This window comes from Diadema antillarum, unplaced genomic scaffold (assembly GCF_040938485.1).
Source record: "Diadema antillarum isolate AM-2024a unplaced genomic scaffold, OU_Dant_1.0 seq00000616_RagTag, whole genome shotgun sequence".
Classification (NCBI taxonomy): domain Eukaryota; kingdom Metazoa; phylum Echinodermata; class Echinoidea; order Diadematoida; family Diadematidae; genus Diadema; species Diadema antillarum.
The window spans coordinates 288995-309239 of record NW_027271540.1 but is presented as its reverse complement, the minus strand read 5'-3'; the positions used below and the strand labels follow the sequence as shown (position 1 = coordinate 309239).

Genomic DNA, 20245 nt, shown 5'->3' with positions numbered 1-20245 from the left:
ACTGTATTAGCACTAGATCGAGAATGGCTGAGGGAGGGCAGAGGACTTGCCCCCTGACGAATTTTGCAAGACCTTTTCTTTTCTTTTCTTTTTTTTTTGTGGTATTGAATCAATCTGTTTAACACACATTATGAATGTCATTTTAGTTACTTGTAAAAGGAAACTCTGCTCCCCTTCTTTTCTCCTGTTTCTACATCCAAAAGCAGCACATGATTCAGGCATTTTGCAACATAGATCTATGCTACTTTAAATAGAATTTAGGAATTTAAGAACACTTTCAATTTCCAAACTCCGATGGAGACCATGGCATAGATGCTAGCCTACTGCCGTTGCATCCCGTCGTCGATCTCCCTGCATGCTCCGCTAGCGCTGTACGTTATCGGTACGGTCGCTAGTCGAAATTTGCCCGGACCAAAATGGCGAACGCCTCCTTCTATCGGTCACAGGGATTTTACGGAGTCCGCCCTCTAGTGTTCGTAGTATATATCTCTATGGTTGAGACCTAACTTCTCTTTTCTGACATATTTTATGCCTCCGCCACGAAGTGGTGCCGGAGGCATTATGTTTTCGGGTTGTCCGTCCGTCCGTCCGTACGTCCGTCCGCATTCGTTTACGCGATAACTTGAGTAATATTGACTGGAACTTTACCAAACTTGGTCCAAGTATAAAGTATGACAGGGCAATTAGTTGAGTAGATTTTGGGTGAAATCGACCAAAGGTCAAAGGTCAAAGGTCAAGGTCAAATCATGAAATTGTATCCGTTTACGCGATAACTCAAGACTGGATCAAGCAAATTTCACCAAACTTTGTCTGAGGATGATGTATGATGGGACAATTATTTGATTAGTTTTTGAGTGAAATTGGACAGAGGTCAAAGGTCAAAGATCAAGGTCAAATCCTAAAATTTAACTGTTTACGTGATAACTCAAAACTGGATGAAGCAGCTTTCACCAAATTTGGTCCAAGGATGATGTATGATGGGGCAATTAGTTGAGTTGATATTAGTGACATTGGCAAGAGATCAAAGGTCAAAAGGTCAAGGTCAAATGCTAAAAATGTTATTTCCCCCATATCCATGCAATGTCCGAAGGTATTTTTTTCAAACTTAGTGTAGACATGTACTACTGCGTAAAGATTCTCCAGAGAGAGTTTCATGTCATGAGGTCAAAGGTCAAAAGGTCAAAGGTTAGGTGAGAATGTTACAATTTCACTTTCTTGCAAATGGTTCAATGTATCTTTATGGAACTTGGTACATATGCATGTACTGACTGGCAGGGATTATCTAGGGAATGTAGGGGTCATGGGTCAATAGTCAGGGGTCAAAGGTCAAAGTCAACTCAAAATTTTACTATTTCCCTCATTAACTAGTATTATATGCAATGCTTGCATTATCATCTTCAAAACTTGATATATACATGTATTACCTAATGTAGATTCTCTCAAAGGTCAATGGTTAAGGGTCAAAGGCCAGGTTTAAATGCAAAAAAAAAATCTATTTTATACTGTAATTACACTCTTTCTTCATACCTTGAAAATTACTCAATGTATAAACTTACAAAAGGGTCGGTCAGAAGTCAAGTAAAAATCCTCTCTTCCCCAAATGCGTGTACATGTACCTGCACTCTTAGACAATTATAGCAAACCTAGTTCAAGGAATGTGAACATTCAAGATATTTCGGACAAACCTGACATTTCAATATTTTGTCAGTCATCACACATTGTGAAGACATTGTACCATACACCTATTGGGAGAATCATGCATTATGGCGGAGGCATCAGTCGCCATAGCGACATTTCTAGTTTTTTTTGTGAGATAATGAAAACTTCTTATGAAATATGAAAGAGCATGTAATTCTAAGAGGAGTCCAATGTTTATTTGATGATAATTGGTTTTGGCAAAACAGCGAAAAGAAGTTTATTTTTTCCTTAATGTATTTTAGAAAATTGTTCGATTAATTGTATGAAATGTTAAAAAATGATATCATGAACCTCACTTCAGAATCACCAAATACACTTCAAGAAAAAAAATTCATATTTTTGTAATGTTCGCTCTCACATAGACTCATATTCTCTCTCACATAGACCCATATTCTCTCTCACATAGACCCATATTCTCTCTCACATAGAGCTATATTCTCTCTCACATAGAGCTATTATATTCTCTCTCACATAGACCCATATTTCATGAAAACATTCCCTGTTTCAAGTCTCCCTTTAATTCATGCTCCAAAGTACCTGAATCAGCAGTGCATATCACATGTACTGATGTTCATGCAGCAGCCCTGTAGATACTCTCCCTAGTCATGTGAGCTGTGTAAAGCAGTGAACCCCCTCATTATCACTGACAGCTGCATGGCACAAGATGTCAGTATCATTTCAAAGAAGTGGATCTGAGAGAGTTAAGGGAGCTAGAAATGAGAAATGTCAGCACAATGCTAATGTTCCTACAGCCTACAGGCATCATGTCTGACTGGTGAATTTGCCACATCGCTGCCCACGTGGTGTGCTATGATGGCCCCGCCCAAGTTTTTTACCCCCCCCCCCTTCTCCTAATGAGAGGTTCATCTCTCTTCACTAGTATTCATCATGCCCTGTCTACGATATGTGAAGATGAATAGAAATGATGTTAGGGTTGGACAGGCAGATGAGATGTCTTACATCTCTCTCTTAGTCTAGACTTTGCAACCATTCTTCTCTCCTTTCCAAGCATTCTCAGTTCAGTTCACTTCAGTTCTTTATTTGTTTTGATGTCCTGGAAATTCTTCGTACATTATGTTGCCCTTGATCAGGGAGGTCCTCCCTGCCTTGATACAACAGAATGTGTCAGACGTGTACAATAATAGAGTGTAACATTTGAGTGATCAAATGGATAACATATGATTAGGACCTCTACAATGTATGTAAAATGTGCATGAGGATTGGACAAGTGTATGTGAATGTATTGGCCAATGTCTGAAACTGTAGACTATAGTCAGTCATCGGTAGGCAGTGAACTTGTGTATATCCTGCCTATTACGGGGGATACTTAGGGAGAAGAGATGGGGTCTAAATGCCAGGAAATTATGCCAAGCCTGATTGCATCTCCCAATACTGAAAGTGAATGTCAGCAGGTCAATTTATTTCGCTGAAGGTTACAGTAATAGCCTTCATTACATTCAATGCATCGTTTTGGTTTGATATTTACATTGTACATCCAGCCACCACTGCAGGGAAAACTTATTGATAAAGAAATGAATGCAGTGTTAAGTTATGTTGTGAAGAGTGTTGAAATAAGTCACAAAATTCATTCAAAATTCTGAGTGACTGATATGAAAGCTGAGATCATTTGAGTGATATGATGTCAATCTAAAAGGAACTCTCAAATTGCTACTGGTTCATGTTACTGCCTTGTCCTCTCGTAAATACTCCTCATAATGTTGGTAGATTATAATGAAACTCTCCCCCATGTTGATAAAATTGATTAAAGGGGATGGCTAGTAACCGATCAGTAGGAATCAGTGGGAATGCTGAGGGATGATTGTTCCAATTCTTGTGGGATTCATTTAAGAGTACATTACAATGTATATATCTGCTGTTGTGTGAAAATTATTTGCTTCAGAACGGTCTCATATTCAAGTAATGTGCAGATTAATGCCCCGTCACTGACCAGGCACGCTAACCTGGAAACATTAAACTGCACATTACTTGAATATGAGACCATTCTGAAGCGAATAATTTTCACACAACAATAGATATATAATGTACTCTTAAATGAATCCCACAAGGATTGGAACAATCATCCTCCAGCATTCCCACTGATTCCCACTGATCAGTTACTAGCCATCCCCTTTAAATACTGAATAAGCAAACAAAACAGTTGAAGTGTCATGGAATTCATACGATGTTAATGTCTTATACGATACTCTGCCTTAAATATGTGTACATTACATCTAAATTATTCTTGTCAATAATGCAGTTACGTGATTCCTTGACAAAGTTAACTTTATCAAATCATTACAACAAAAGAATAATTTGTTATTCATAAAGAATACATTCTTGCTGACTGTAATAATAAAAAAAGTATCATTGCTAAATGTGTAAAGCTACACTGCCCTCCCTTCTTTTATATGATTTTGACTGGTGTCAAGAGTTCTTGAAACTGTAGATTCTCATGACTGTTCCATATACAATGTAGATTTGAGTTTGATTAAACTCTTTCTTAACTGTATGATTTTACTCAAAAAGTCAACTTTAGAATGGAATGAGTGGCACGTGTGAAATCATTAATTTGCATAGTGATCACAAAGACAACCTTTCCTGACAAAGACCTTTACCAAGAAAGTTTATGTGAATGACCAGGCATCACATTCAATGGAAAGAGAACTTTCAGAAGTGTTTTCTCTATGACAAAATACTTTCTATTTATAGTATTGTATTAGCAATACCAGGATATGGCTACTACACACATTTCCAGTGCATTATGCCATTAGTTCAGTTTTGCTTGTTTGTTTGTGTGTGTGTTGTTGTTGTATTTTGTATTCAAAGGAGATATGACTTCATAGGTTACAGTATTCCAGGGAAAAACTTTTTTTTTTTTTTGTATGTCCATGGTTGTTCATTGTGGGAAAACCAAAATATATTCCTGTACAGAGAGTGCAGTTTCCTTTATGCCACTTCAGCTTTGGCTTATTTGCATGGGATTGAGATAAAAATCCACTTTAGAAATACCAGAAAGCGTTATTTTGTCAGCCGCTGCTGTGTTCAGCCTGCCACCCAGGGTGAAATCAAAGATGAGACTGACTAGAATAACATTTGAAGGAGACTTGGACAGTTTGAAGCCCAACAGATGTTGGCTGTCTCTATCAAAGTATTTTGATGTGCCTTTTGAATCATGGAGGTACCTCCTTCAGTTTGATCCGTGTCACTTTTACTTTCAGCTTTCAACTGTCTTCGTCTTGTGGAGTAAAATTCACTTCCTCCCAGAATGCAGCGCTAGAATAAAGACAACAGTTTGGTGACATGTTAAAGGAAACCAAAACCCTCTGACAAATTTGGATTTAGTGAAAGCCGCAACTTCAGGAGAAAACATCAGTGAAAGTTTGAGGAAAATTGGACAATTGATGCAAAATCGGACAATTGATGCAAAATCGGACAATCAATGCAAAAGTCATTAATTTTTTTTTCATAGTTTTGGTGTTGGCACCGCTGAATGAGGAGACTACTAGAGGTTATGACCTCATATGTGGACAACAATATACTAAAGAAAATATAATGGGAATTCCACAAAAATTCATTTTTCATGAAAACTACACATTCCATCAACTTGATACTAGCAATTTAAATATTCCTCCTGCTTTTTGAAAGCGGTTAGTCAAGTGCTTTTTCATTATGCTAGAAAAAGTGAATTTTTGTGGAATTCCCTTTATATTTTCCATTTGAATCAGTTTGCTATCAAATATAAATAATGTACTTTCCCAACCCCAAATTATATCACTATTCAAAGACTTTGTATGCGGACCACGATCTTTTTATCATCATGATTATGCAAATTGTTTTGACAGCAGAGAATTAATACTGTCACTATTGTGCACGTAGTGAAAAAAAGCAACCCCCCCCCCCCCCCCCCCCCCGCGACAAAAAGATGTAGTGGAGCTCTGTGCTATAGTTACCTTTTGAACTGTTGTGTTTACACGATGACTGAAATTCTGCAATGGGTATTTTCGCACATGCCGCTGGATAAATGGCTACCTCCATTGTCATGTACTTATTCAGTTATCAGCTTTTGTGGGGTGTGAATCAGATTGCTAGAATCAATTTTCAGATTGCCAATGGCAGGGAGCAGTGCCAGTAGATGAAAAAAAGGTCTTCGCACTCTGGACCCTTCACCTGCAGGAAGCTGGGGAGAGTGGTGGCTATCTGGCTAACCCCTAATTACTCTTCCCTAGGGGTGCATATTATTAGGGGCTGCTCCACATCCAGGTTATTAGTGGCAAAGAATGGGTGTGGATACTTGTGAAATATAGCCATTTGAGGTTGGTTATAGAGAAAAGACCATCTGCATCTAGCGGGTTGGTGTATATAAATAAATGTGAGCTTGTTCAAAGTTAATTTAAGAGCATGTTGTGTTTTTTTCCCTTCTTTTGAGGTGGACTGCCCTTTTCCCCTCTCCCCTTCCCCCTTCTTATCACAAAGGAGTTAATTGTTGTGAGAGAAGGTTGGCCTGATGGAATCATTTGTCATCTCTTGCCCATCAGGGTACATTAAAAATTCCATGACTGGTGCATGCCTGCTAAAAAAAAAAGAGAACTGCCTATCAGCAGTATGTGCACAGAAGTGTAAGCTCATCGGTTATGTTTGAATGTTCAGTTGAGATATATATTTCAAATGTGTGTGTGCTTCATATTAATCTGTTAAGGGGATTTCTAAATATATCAGATTCTTGCTAGCCTTCCCACACCATGGTATCCCCATGCTACAACGGCGATGCGGGGTCTGTAAGGAACCACTGTTGAGGGCTTTTTACACTTGTAAATTTTTGCTTAGTCCCGTACCAACGGTGGGGCTAAGGCCCTTAGCCTCACCGTTGGTACTGGACTATCCTTAGCCCACTTTCTGTTTACACTCGTTTTTGCCAAAGTGGGCTAGCCCCACCGATAATCCCGTACTATCTGGCCCTGCAAAATAGCAGGGTTAGCACCGTAATTGCAGTGCCAAGCAAGTGAGTGTAAACAGAACGAAAAAAATAATCCGGGGCTAAGCGACGGAGACGAAGTCCAACCCCCACTGACCAATCAGAAACGAGGTAATCAAGTGCTGCCAGTGCGTGCGTGTACGTGTACAGTGCACAGCGTAATCATGAATATTCATGTGGTTTGGAAAGTACCGGACTAAGAAATTTATACGAGTGTAAAAAGGTCAATTTTCTCCTTGGCCCTGGACAAGAGCTTAGTACGGGACTAATTGGTGAGTGTAAAAAGCTGAAAAAATTGGTACGGGACCAACGAAGTCCTGGGTCAGAGAAATTACGGGGTTAAGAAACATAAGTGTAAAAAGGGCTTTTGAGAGACAGACTGTTCCTTCCCTTCCCCCTTAACCCTCATCCTCCTCTTCTCTTCCCTTCCCTTCCTTTTCCCTCCCCTTCCCCTCCCCCCATTTAGTACCCCCAAACAAGTAGTGACTCTAGTCAGAGAAAAGGGAGCCACTGATGAAGAGATGGACTACAGTACTTCATACCTGCCAGCCATATTCCTTCGTGCCTAGTGCTGCTGTAAATCAAATCCGTGAGATCTGAGAAGTATGGCCGCCGCTCCTTGAAGTTAACCTACAGAGGCGTCATGCTGGGCCCTCCTCCTTTTTGGGGGCAGAGTGAAGGAGAAAGTGTAAACCATGGGAAAGTGCTCTTGTCGCGCCTCACCTCTCAGTTATGGAATTCTTAATGATATTGTTTGCATGCTCAGCGGCATACAAATTAAGTGTATACATGGCGGATTTACAAGTACAAGACAACATGTCTTACGTACAATCCCCAGTGACGTCCGTCTGTATGCAGTGAGATCTGCTTTCTTTGGATGACGTCCTATTTCCATTCTGTGTTTGTGGAAGGTTGAGACACAGTAATCCAAACATTCAGATGTAAATATTTGCAAGAATTCTGAGCAGTGTTTTGAACTTGTTTAATTGTTGAAATTGTGACAGGAGCAGTGGGTGTATTTGGGACTGGTTTGCAATGTCAATGAAGTATGGCTTTCCCTGTGTTGTATGTTTACAATGACTATGAATAATAATGTATGAAATTACAATGAAGGACTGATTAATATTTATGTAATAGCCTAGTCTGAATAGACTTGAATTAGAAATAAGAATTCATGCATTGACTGGATGATTTACTATACTTTTAATAGCATGCCCCTTTTTAGTAGTCCAGTTTACTGTTTGTTTTGTTGTTGAAAGTGATTTGCTGATGTCATTTTTTTAACTCTTTTTTTAAAAATAAGTTTTGTTTGAGTTGTGTGACTTGGGGCAATTTGGCTGTAGTTGGTAGTGCGTCTGCCTCCATATATCCAAATTACCTGGGTTCGATTCCTGAGTCTATTAACTGAGCGATGTTTTGTGTAATCTACCTTCCCCTCTACTAAGAGGCAAAAACACTCTGTCTCTTGGACAGGACGTAAACTGGAGGTTCCTTGTTTGAGAGAGTCACATCTCACGCAAGTAAAAGATCTAACCTCATCCATTCATCGTAAAGGACAGCGTGCATTTAACCTGGTGAAGGGGTCCCGCCTCACATCCAACTTGACTCCATGGAAGAACGGCTAGTGAGTGCAGCTCAATACAGGCCATCCAGCCATCTTCTCAGATGGAAAAATGAAACAAACACACAAACAAACCTTAATAGAGTACTGTGAATGTTGGATGCTATTGGTGAATTTTAGAACACACAAAAATATTAACATTGATCCCATCATGAATGTGATACGTGTGTAGATCGATTTCTGTGTTCTTTACTGTGCTCTGCAAAGTATATGTTGTATTGCTTTTCTGCGTGTCATGTTGTACACGTTTACAAACACACACACACATACACACACACACACACACACAAATTAAGTGAAATCTCAGCTTGAATATGATGAAGCATTGAAGTCATTACGATGTACAAGTAGGCTTAAAATGTACTCGTTGAATAAATAGCAGCAAGGATGGAGGAAAGCTCTTAGTTTTCTATGTAGAAAGTTTGTAAATTTGAAGAAATGGGGCCGATTCCATCTCCAGCTGAATCATATTAAAATCCGTATTGTAACAGCAACTTTAACTTGTGCTGATTGATGCAGTGTTGCATGTAACTCGTTCAAATCCATCCATGAAGTTTGATATTTAACAGAAATTTCACCATAAAATGTTTATCCTTTTTATTTGGGATTTTAAGATCTAGAGCTCCATTTTATGTAGAGGGAGATGTTAGTTACATCATGGCTAGAGGTTGGTTCTTTTGGCTAGAACTGACCATAGATGTTATTGTTTGACCATTTAAAGGGATAATCTTCTAATTGTGTAGCATGCTGTGTTAATCTATAGAAGGCATATTGTGAGAAACGGGTGTAGCAACATGAGGAAATTGTGGTTAACCTCACTAAAACCTCTTTTGTAATGTCAGGATTATTCACAGTGCTCTCATAAGAACCTAGCCCCCATAATGTTACTGTACTGGATTTCATTGGTATTGATGCATGCAGCTGGTATGTCAAGGCTGCATGTGTCATGCACTGTGTGCTGTGCTGTCTAAGGCTGCATTAATTCATCTCGAAAGATAGAACCACGTTTCCTTTGAACACACTTCAAAAGGAGAATGATATAAATATAAACATGGTAGGAAACATGTTTCTTGGGATGCAGTGTCATGCTAAAAATTATCATTGTGATTTGGGATTTACGATACTACACAGCTGCTCTTGCCGTTTAATCTGGAAAGTAGAAGTCAACTGAGGTGCTTGATCAAACACATTTTGAAGGGACAATATTTTTAGGAGTTGTTGATTTTGTGAATATCAGTCAACTTGTGAAATACCTGGAAACGAAAACACCTGAAATGTGCCCACAAAAATAACTGACATTGGTACTACATCATTGATGCAAATGTGAATGATATTTACGGAAGTTAGATTTTCAGTGAATTAGTCCATGAAGTAAATTTTTAATGACTGTATTGTATGATGTATACTGGTATATATGGCCATAAAGAGGTGATGAACATGTGTACAACATTCTTTGGTTGATTCTTCTATTAAATTGTATAATGGATTGAAATGTGACATACAATAGTTGGCCCGAATTCACGAAGGTGGTACAAATGAAACCATGGTTTAAACCATGGACAAAAACCATGGAGCGCCAAGTGTTTCACGGAATACTTCGTTACGAAATTGGTCATTTCGTCGACAAAATGACCGTTTCGTTAACGAAATTATCACTTTGTGGACGAAATGTTAATTTAGTTACAAAATGTTGTCATTTCGTTACAAAATAATTATTTCATCGACGAAATGACTGATTTATAAACCAAATACTGTAAAACATGATATATTCGCGGCATGAAATTTTCGCGAATTGGAGCCGACAGCCCTTTTCGTGGCATGAAATTTTTGCGAATTGCCACTGGTGTCCAATGCATGTTGTGTAGACAAAAACCTTCGCGTGCATTTTAATTTTGCGAATTTTGGCGCTCGCGAAATTCGCGAAATTAAAATGCACGCGAAAATTTCTCATTTTACAGTATTCCGTGTGACACTTGGTGCTCCATGGTTTTTGTCCATGGTTTAAACCATGGTTTCATTTGTACCACCTTCGTGAATTCGGGCCTATGACTTTGAATTGAATTACCGTAAAGTTCCGTGTATAAGACGCACTATTTTTTCGTCGGAAACCGTTGAAAATCGGGGGTGCATCGTATACACGGGTACAGTCGAATCGAGGAAAAAAATCCGTCATGTACACCCAATTTTATAAGGCCAACTTGGGGCCATGTATGCCCATCGACGTTTGGAAGGTAAGCAATCACTAGAACTTACGGATAAAAGAGCGATCTTTCAATCTGGACACCCACAAAAGCTGCAAATACGAGATACACTTACATCGGCCTTGTGCAGTAACGATGTATCAATCTGGCCATAGACAACAGCTGTAACAGCACTGCTGTATGCTACCGATGTCAGTCTACCAAGCTACCAACAGCCAACCTAGTAGCTGGAATACGCGATGTACAGGTATCATTACTAAATTACCGATACTGTAAAACTTATCAATGTACTAGTATCAATATGACCATAGACAAAAGCTGTAAAATACGGAGTAGGATCGACACTATGTCACCGTAAATATGAACGATGTGTGAAGCATGCATGCATATCCATGCCGTTCGTTTGCTCTTCATTTCACGAGTGCGAGACCAGCTAGATAGCATATAGCTACACTGTGCTGTAGCTAGCTAGTAGCAAGCCTTTGGCAAAGGCAGCAGCTGCAGAGAGGCTTTTGCAATGGACTCGCGTGCACACAGCGATCGGATCGAAGCGCGCTAACCCGTTGCGCGCTGTGTGTGCAAGTCCATTGCTCTCTGTGTGCGTGTGCTGAAATTATAGCGAGCTGCCTTTTGCAAAAGGCCAGCACTGTGCATACAAGCATGGTACAATAGACACACATGTTACTGGTAACAGTGCATGAGTGTAATTACCGTACGCACCGTACGTCTTGCCGTATGATCCCTCTGCTACACTTGTTGATGTTTTTCTTATTTTTCGTGATGAACCTTCCAGTCTGACATGCGTCAATATGCGAGACACCCTCTGCTATGTATGACAGCAAAGATCGTACTGTATACACATGAGTACGATATGCATGACACATGTACCACGATTGAAAGGCGAAACAATAGCAAGTGAGTACCGAGACAAGTCTCGCATTTTGCGTCTTCCATATTTTGTTGATACCCGATGAATACCGTTAAAAGAAAATATAAAAGGAAACGAAAAATAGAGCAAATACATGCTGCATTCTAGGGAAATATTGAGCTGAAATAATATGTATGACACACGCAATATTTGCGTGGACATTTTCGTGTGTTTTTTTTTTTTAAATTTTAGGTCCGAAATTAGGGGTGCGTCTTATATACGGGTGCGTCTTATACACGGAACTTTACGGTATTAAAGACACTCAGTCGTGGCGAGTGGTTTGTGCGGCACGGAGACGAACGCAACACGCTGCCTCCCCCATTCTGTATCAAATGTAGTGACCCCCGAATGAGAATAGCGCTGGCTCAATGGGTCAGCGAAAATACGGTAGGCTACAAGAGAGCTCCCTGTGCTCATCTCCTAACCCAAAATGGCTGTCCCAGCGAGCCCCGAGAGCTTCCGAATGGACGCACACTCTCAGTGCGCATGCGCATGAAGAGAGGCCAAAAGAGCCACGCGTCTTCTGGCCTCTCTCCTCCAATCACCGCAACTCGCGGTGACAATATTTGTGTATGATGCGTACACACACACGTACACACACACACACACACACACACACGCCGCAGCGTTTTCTGGCCTCTCTCCTCCAATCACCGCAGCTCGCGGTGACAATGTTTGTGTATGATGCGTACACACACACGCACACACATACACTAAAATTTGTCTCAGTGGTAGCATTACACAAACTTCGGTCGTTCGGAGTTTACGTACCATTAGGGATGGCGATCGGCTGCCTTTAAGAGAAACACATTCCTTACAATCCCAGTTTTTAGCTATTCTTACTGTTGACTGCAGGAATCAAAACATGGCAGACAATACTATTACTGATTCTGCACTCAGAGAATGTGAGGCATTGTTTGATTTTATCAATCTTTGAATGCTTATAACTTTACAGTAAGTAATCTGCAGTTATGATATTGCTTTTATAAAGGTACCATCATATTACTCGTTTCCTTGATGCATGAAAACTATGCCCTTATTTGACTGATTTCAAATAAGTTTAGTACATTTGTGACTTTTTCTCATAAAGAATATAAAGATGATTGTCAGATTTGAGAGGTAATGATAATATTTGAAGTGTTAGGATTCAGCAGAGGGGAACATGAATTTGTGATATGATATCATATTTATATGTTTAAAAAAGCATTTAAACTCCTGATAGGGCACTATGGCTTTGTCAAGTATGATCTCATTTCAAAACCAAGCAAGGTACAGTCTGTTATATCATCGAAAGCCATTTCATAAACTGAAGTTTAATATGAAGACAAGAGAAGAAAACAGAGTTAAGTGTTGACATGTGTTTGTATGACTAGATAATGTACTGCTAAGTACTGTTATGCTGTCAGAGAGTAACACTCAGTCAAGGTACAGCGTTTCTCTGCACTCTGTTCTCTCAACCATTCAATGTAGTGAGGATGTATAAAGTGGTAGAGCTCCCTCTAGTGTTCATGTTTCACTATTCTTGAGTGTCTGGCTGAGGCGACATCTCGTGGTATTGTTAGTTCTGTGTATTGATGAAATATTTTGTGGCACATTTCACACTGTTATTATCAGTACAGAGTGATCATCAATAAATTTGTAGTTTTCAGAAATACTGAAAGATAATTAGAGCTATAAAATCCCCTTTTTATGTCAGTGCTGTCTGCTATGTAATTGTGTCTTATTCCACAAGTAATGAGAAATAGTATTATTTCTGTCTTCAATGAGATTTTTTTTTTTTTAAAACTTGAGATTATAAATGCCACAGTGCCATGAAAAGCTATGTATTTTCATGTGTTTTTTTTTCGGAAAGCCACTATTTTAGACATTTTTCCTTTTGCATACTAACATGAAAACTGTAGATTTTAGTAGCATCATTTTTATCAAACTTTATTGAACTGCAATGTAGTCCTGAAATGTTATCCTCTCTGTCAAAATGAGCATATTTCTAGAAATTTCCTTCAGAGATGATTGACTCCCTAGAAACTTTTAATTTGTTTGGTCTCTGTCCAAGCTGTAAAAAGGATGAAAACCCCATAAATATTAATTTCTGTAGATGATATTTTAACTATGCATGCATTTATATCTCCTCCATACAGACTACGATGTGACTGGCTAGCGCTGTACTGACAGCATGCCATACGAAAGCCCCCTCTACGACTTCCTGGACGAACTTGACCTCCAGCACTACCACCAGGAGTTTGTCAACAAGCTGGGAGTGACCGCCCTAGACCACTTAACCTATGTCCAGCAAGATGATGTGTCCCAGCTTGGGATGACCCAACCTGAGTGGAGGCGTCTCAGGGCATCCATGAAGAAAGTCAAGAAGGCCAAGGTGGGTGCATTCTTCAAATACTTCAATTTCCATCCCAAAACTCCTAATTCTGATCCAAATCCTTCTGTAGAAGTGCTTAAAAAACCACTTTGCTTAAAGAGGAACTTTATTGAGTAGTATTACTCTATGTTTTCACTCTGGTGCTATTTATTCTCATGGAGACCTATTGGAAGAAAACATTGGTATTGCAAAAACACAATATCATAGTTGAGTCAGTGTCTTCACTATTATAATCAAAACCGTCACCACCATCATCATCTTCACCATCATCATCATCATCATCATCATCATCATCATCATCATCATCATCATCATCATCATCATCATCATCATCACAATTACCGACTCATCTTTGCCATCATCTTCATCATCGTCATAAATCCTCATCTTTACCTATACCATCATCACTACCATTATTGTCATCTGATATACATTATACTCTGCATTATCATCAGTGTGCATTACCAACATGCCTGGTAATGAGTTTTTGTCATCATTAGGTCAACATCTGGATTAGCGAGGAGAAATGCAAAGGAGAATAAAAAGCAATGTTTCTTCCGTCCATCTATCTGTCCATTTGTTTTACTAGCTGCTGAGAGTGATGAACAAGTTTGGGCGGGTCTAGTCTTGATTCCAGACCCGTCTTTCTCTCCTGTGATGGAAATACACCTGTTTGGAATGTGAGACCGTCTGGAAAAGATGGTGTAACCTACACCTGAATCAGGTGGTTGTTGGATGATATGTCACAGTCTCCTTACTTCTCACAGATTAATTTTGGTATCATGCCGAGAAGAAATGTAATTTGTAAGTAATACTCTTGATGTAATTCCAAGCTTCCCTGTAAGGATATTGCCTGATTTGGTTCCTGAATGTCTTTGCTCACCCAATGCTGGGTGAGCTCCTTCACCTTTGCACCCTTTATCCTCCTACCATTCTCAAGTAGTCAATCTTCTTTCAGAGCTTCACCTTCATGTTGTGACAGTGCAACGAAAGAGGACGTGCAGGAGTGAGTCTTGTCTGGGGCAGATTGCCATGGCAACCATGACCTTTGACCCAAACAAAAAGGCATGGAAGTCTTGTGAAAGGGGCACTAGATTGTCTCTGGTGTAGGACTGTCATTGCTTTCTTCCTGTGGGACTTTTAATTGCCGCAAAATAAGGATGCTGATCCACATCTTGTTGCTTTAAAGCAGATTCTTTCCTATTAATCAGTGACTAGGGAGGGTGTTGTGAAAACTTACCAACAAGTATAACTTTCTTGAAAGCACTTTAGGAAATAGCATCATGACATAATGTACACATGTACTTTCAAAAAATATATTCCGAAAATGTAAACATGGTTTTCTCTTAAAGGTGAGATGATCTCTGAATCGAATCACTTGATTTGCAGTGAAATTTTGCATTTAAATCATACCCTTCTATATTCTTTAAGAGAAGTTCTTCTGCTATTATCTCAAATGTTTGTTTTGCTGAGTATGTTGGCAGATATGGGCATTTTCTACTCATACAAGTTGTCACAAAACTAAAATCTAAAGGAGATCCAAGAGTTGTCAGTTCACAGTACCGTAGGATGTTGAGTCATTTTAATCCTCTATCTCTCAAGGCTGCTCTGAGAGGTATCCCATTCTCAGGATACTATAAAAACTAATTTTTGCATGCATAAAACTTTTGTAAATTTTGCAAGGGACCAATATTAGCAAAAGTATTAGATGCCTGCATTTTTTTTTTGTACACAGTGCATTGAATACCAGTGGCAATTTGCAAAGGCTTCATGCCGCAAAAAAAAAGCTGTCGGCTTCAAATTGTGAAAGTTTTATGTTGTGAATATTTCTGTTTTTTTAGGATCTACTCATTTGTCTGTTTTTCTGTCTTGTTAGAGTACAACCAGTGGGAAGGATTAGAGTCATAATTGCTCAAACTCTTCTGAAATAAGCTGGATTATTCCTTTGAATCTGCTTTGTGTAGTTTAATATGTAGGTGCCATTCCTTGAAGATTCCATTCTACAGTACTGGTTGATGAGGGGAAAAAAAATGAAAGAGACTGGCAATGTTATAAAAGAAAGGTAAACCTGTCATTTCATGTCTTCTTCTTAGATTGATGTCAGCAGGTGTTTTTATTCTTTTATTCTTTTATTCGGTTTTATTCATTATTAGCCAGGAATACGTCATATAAAGTCATGTACAATTCTTGTGAATTTGGTAATGTTCTGATGAAATGGATTAGCTCCGTGGTACTATGATTAGAGATTGAGCATTGGACTTCTAGCAAGGCTAATTTATGTGATGTATTTCTGAGCCAAAAGTTTTGTACGTGTACCTTGGGAAATCTCTCTAATGATTTGTTCGCCATGTAGGCCTACATTCTGTCGCCAAGGCAGACTATTTCACATGATCAGCTGCTTGTAGAAGCTGGATTCTTCAACAGCTGCAACCTTCATTTGTGGCCAAGCTCTGTTTCTGGCTTGAGAAGGAGACTTCTTACCTCGCTGTCTTTCTCATCATGTGAGATGGTGGATATATTCCTAGTGGCGCATTATATTTCCAGCAGTACATATATTATTGGAGGAGCATATATTCCTTGTGGTGCATATATATATATCATTGGAAGTGCATACATTTCTAATGGTGCACATATTCCCGGTGGTGCAATGGAGGTGCATATATTCCTAGCAATGCATGATATCAGTGCATACACTGAGGTGTATACAAATATTCCCAAGGATGTATATCCTAGTGGTGCTTATATTTCTAGTTGTGCATATATTTCCATTAGTGCATATATTTGTAGAGAGCATACCCAAAGGTGCATATATTCGTGGTGGTACATATATTCCCAGTAAATATTGTATATTTTTTTTAATGGTGCAACAGAATACCCTTTGCATCGACTGATTGATATGTGACGGATAGATAGAAATTGAGGACTTGTGTGATAGTATCTGTCCCAGTGAACATAACAAGATCTTGTCATATCTCAAATATGCTTCTGAATCCTGTGATATGTAATTTGAGGGTCTGATCCAAAAATAGTGTTCACTTGGACTAAATTTTCATATTGACACTTGTATTTCATGTTATATATCATATTAGAGCTGAGAATCTGCAGTTTTCAGAAAAGTACATGTCTAATATATTTGATGTCAGACTTTTCCGTAAATCACCGGTAAAACAGGAAAAGCGCCCTCTTTGCGCGACGGGACGGACATTACTTTTTCAAGTAATTTGCACAAAAATTACAAAAGTAGGGGAAACATTGATTATTTTCATAGAGTACCCTTCCTAGGAGCAATTCATATCTGGTATTCATTTTTCTCATTATAGTTAAATTTTGGGTCAAAATCTTCATTTTTTCTTGAAAAAACATGTTTTTCAGTACTTTGACACCAAATTATTATTTTTTCTGTATGATAGACTTGAGTTTGATCACTCATATTCCACAATGTATCAATGAATTAGTGGGGCTCTATATCCATGACACTAAATCAAATAATTCTCTATTCATAAGAAAATTATCATTGTCCAACATAATGTCCGTCCCGTCGCGCGACAGGACGGACTTTACTAAATGGTAGGCGCGACGGGACGGACTGCACTTGTAAACAATGGTAGGTGCGACGGGACGGACTGCACATGTTAACAATGGTAGGTGTGATGGGACGAAATTTTTATACCACAATGGGCTAGAAAAAGAGTGTCCCTAACTTGAACAGAATAAAAAGACTTATCTTAGCAAAATCTTATTACTCTACACTAAAATGTTATAAAAACTGTGTTAACCACAGGTTTGAACACATTTTGATGCAGATTAGTCAGTGTTGAAAATTTCCCATTTGTTTTGTACATTGTGCATATCATTTTGTTTTGCATATCATTTATTGCGCTATGGGATGGAATTCAACACCTTTTGAGGAAATTACTTAAAAACTATAATACATTAGATCTGTATGATAGCTTTTTCATTGAAGGAATGTAGGGAATATCAATAGAAAACAATGTCACATTGCATGGCAAGTCTGGCTCATCAACGTTGATACAATTCTTTTTTGAATTTTGTTCAAAAAGCAGTGTGTTTTTTTAATTCCGTCCCGTCACGGCAGTAAAATGTTTGATTCCAGCCTTTGCATTGGTGATCAGATCTTGATGGAAAGATTCAATCTTTGGGCAAATGAAATGTCACTGCAACATTTTCATTCATGAGAAGTAATTTTCCTCGAGAAAGAAAATCAAGGATTACTGTACCAAAAGTATAAGAATTCTTGTAAAATGAGAGTTTTTTGCCTTATGATAATAATTGTTGGTCAAATTTTTCAGCATTCGTTAGTAGTTTGAATCTTGGTGTGCTTAATCTATATCAAGATGTAATAAAACTGTGTTTTCCAAAGTTTAAATACATTTTGATGAAAATTAGCCAATTCTCTAGAATTTCCCATTCGTTTTGTACATAGTTCACTTTTGTCCGTCCCGTCGCGCGACGGGACGGACTTCAACAGCTTTTGAGAAAATTACCTAAAAAATAAAATCTATTAGATCTAGATGTTTCTCTATTTGTGCAAGTGATGTTTGGAACATTGACAAACAAACACCACATGACATGGTCTGTATTGCTCATTAACTGTGAATTAATTCTCCTTTGAATCTTCTTCACAAAAACCAGTGATTTTTTCAGTCCGTCCCGTCGCGCTAATAATATATGTTGTTACCATGGAAACAAAACAGATGCCGATCTTGTCCATAGTGCAGTGTGATGTCTTCATGTAAGCTTAACACATTTGTAGTAATAAATGGCTGCTACCACTTAACCTTTTTTTGTTTTAAATAAAAAACCCATTCAAATTCCGTCCCGTCGCGCACTCTTGATTTTTGGATCAGACCCTTGATTACTAGCCTCAAAAGTAAAAAGCAAGTTTGAGATCAATAGTCTGTGAAGCTGCAGTGAAATGTCTACCTTCAGGATTCATCCCCTTCATGGTTTTGGATAAAATGATCTTGATACCACTTTCCTCACAAACAAGGATACAGAAACGGTGTAATGTTGTGCTTATAAGCCAACGCATGAAACTAGATCTTGAAAACTCTGTCGAAAGTACATGCTGGCATGTGGGTTGGATACATACACCTATCCTCCCTGTTAGTGTTTCAGCAAGCACTCAGAAATTAAAGTTTCTTCTAAGCTAGTTTCTTCAAAGCTGAAGTTTCTCTGACAAATCACCACAGCCTATACATCCCTATCCTAACTACCCTGACATGCCTGGCTTGAGTTTTGACAGTGATGGTGGATCAGGATCTGCAAATCCTCAGCTTTGAGAAAGAAAAACTTTGTCATGCAGGGGTATGTCCTGGTCTTGGGCCAAATGTCTGTTTTCTGGTGATATGAGGCAAATTTGTCAGAGTGTTTCCCATCCTTGTTATATCTAGGGCGGGGCAAGTGGTATTAGTGAGTTTGAATTTTCTTCCTAGACCAAATGAATTGCTTCCTGGGAGGGGTAAAAAGATTCTCCTCTTTGAGTGAATGTAACAGAAACAGTGCCACTATCTCAGGATTTAACTAGTTTCATCAATGTTAGATATTGTATTTTGAAACTGTCTCTGTGTTAGAGACTGATAACAGCAGAAAGTTTAGACTTTTGAAGTCAGGGATGGGTGCATTCACACTGACAGTACTGTAAAACGAGGAATGTTCGCATGCATTCTAATTTCACGAATTTTGCGAGAGCCAAGATTTGTGAAATTACAATACACACAAAAGTTCTTGTCTACACTATGTGCCTTGAATGCCAGTGGCAATTTGTGAAAATTTCATGCCGCAAAAAAGGCCATCGGTTCCAATTTGCAAAAATGATACGCTGCGAATATATCGTGTTTTACAGTATTTAACATTTTATTCTGTATTAAATATTAATGTAAATACACTGCAAAATACCCTACAAACAATACATCGGGAATACTGAGGTATTTAGGGTGATCATTCAAACTTGGCATGAAATTTACATACGGTGAAATTTGAGTGCGAATTGGATCATGTGATACCAACTATCATATAGCTGTATATTTCTCACATGACATAACAACCAAGACTCAAGCTACAAGGACTAACAGAGCAACATCACACACTCTCCCTTTCCTCCTCATTTGATTCCATACAGAATGTTGAGGAGTATCTCGAAGAAGAAGAAGAAGAAACTTTGTGCATTTTCCCTTTTGGAGATATGTGCATGCATAATGCTCACCAGAAATACCATAGTATTTGGTGAATGAGAAACAGTACCAAGTGAATTACTGCGGTAGTGATATATAGTGGTAGTTTGCCATTAAGAAATACGTCAACAAGTTACCATGGTATTTAGTAGCATGGTAATTCCAGTGTGAATGCACCTAATAGTGGCTGGTAGCATATCAATGTAGACTATCTATGTTGCATAGAGCAGATTCTCATAACAATTATATCTGTTTTT

At 38.6% G+C, this 20245-nt stretch overlaps 1 protein-coding gene across 1 annotated transcript in view; it reads left to right on the top strand.

The window, feature by feature from the left end:
- Positions 1-20245, top strand: part of LOC139735978 (uncharacterized) — a 211915-nt gene that overhangs the window by 41904 nt on the left and 149766 nt on the right. Inside the window, exon 2 of the mRNA XM_071646733.1 lies at positions 13559-13794. Within this exon, the coding sequence (XP_071502834.1) occupies positions 13594-13794 (201 nt within the window). The 5' untranslated portion in view covers positions 13559-13593. The remainder of the gene's footprint in view (positions 1-13558; positions 13795-20245) is intronic.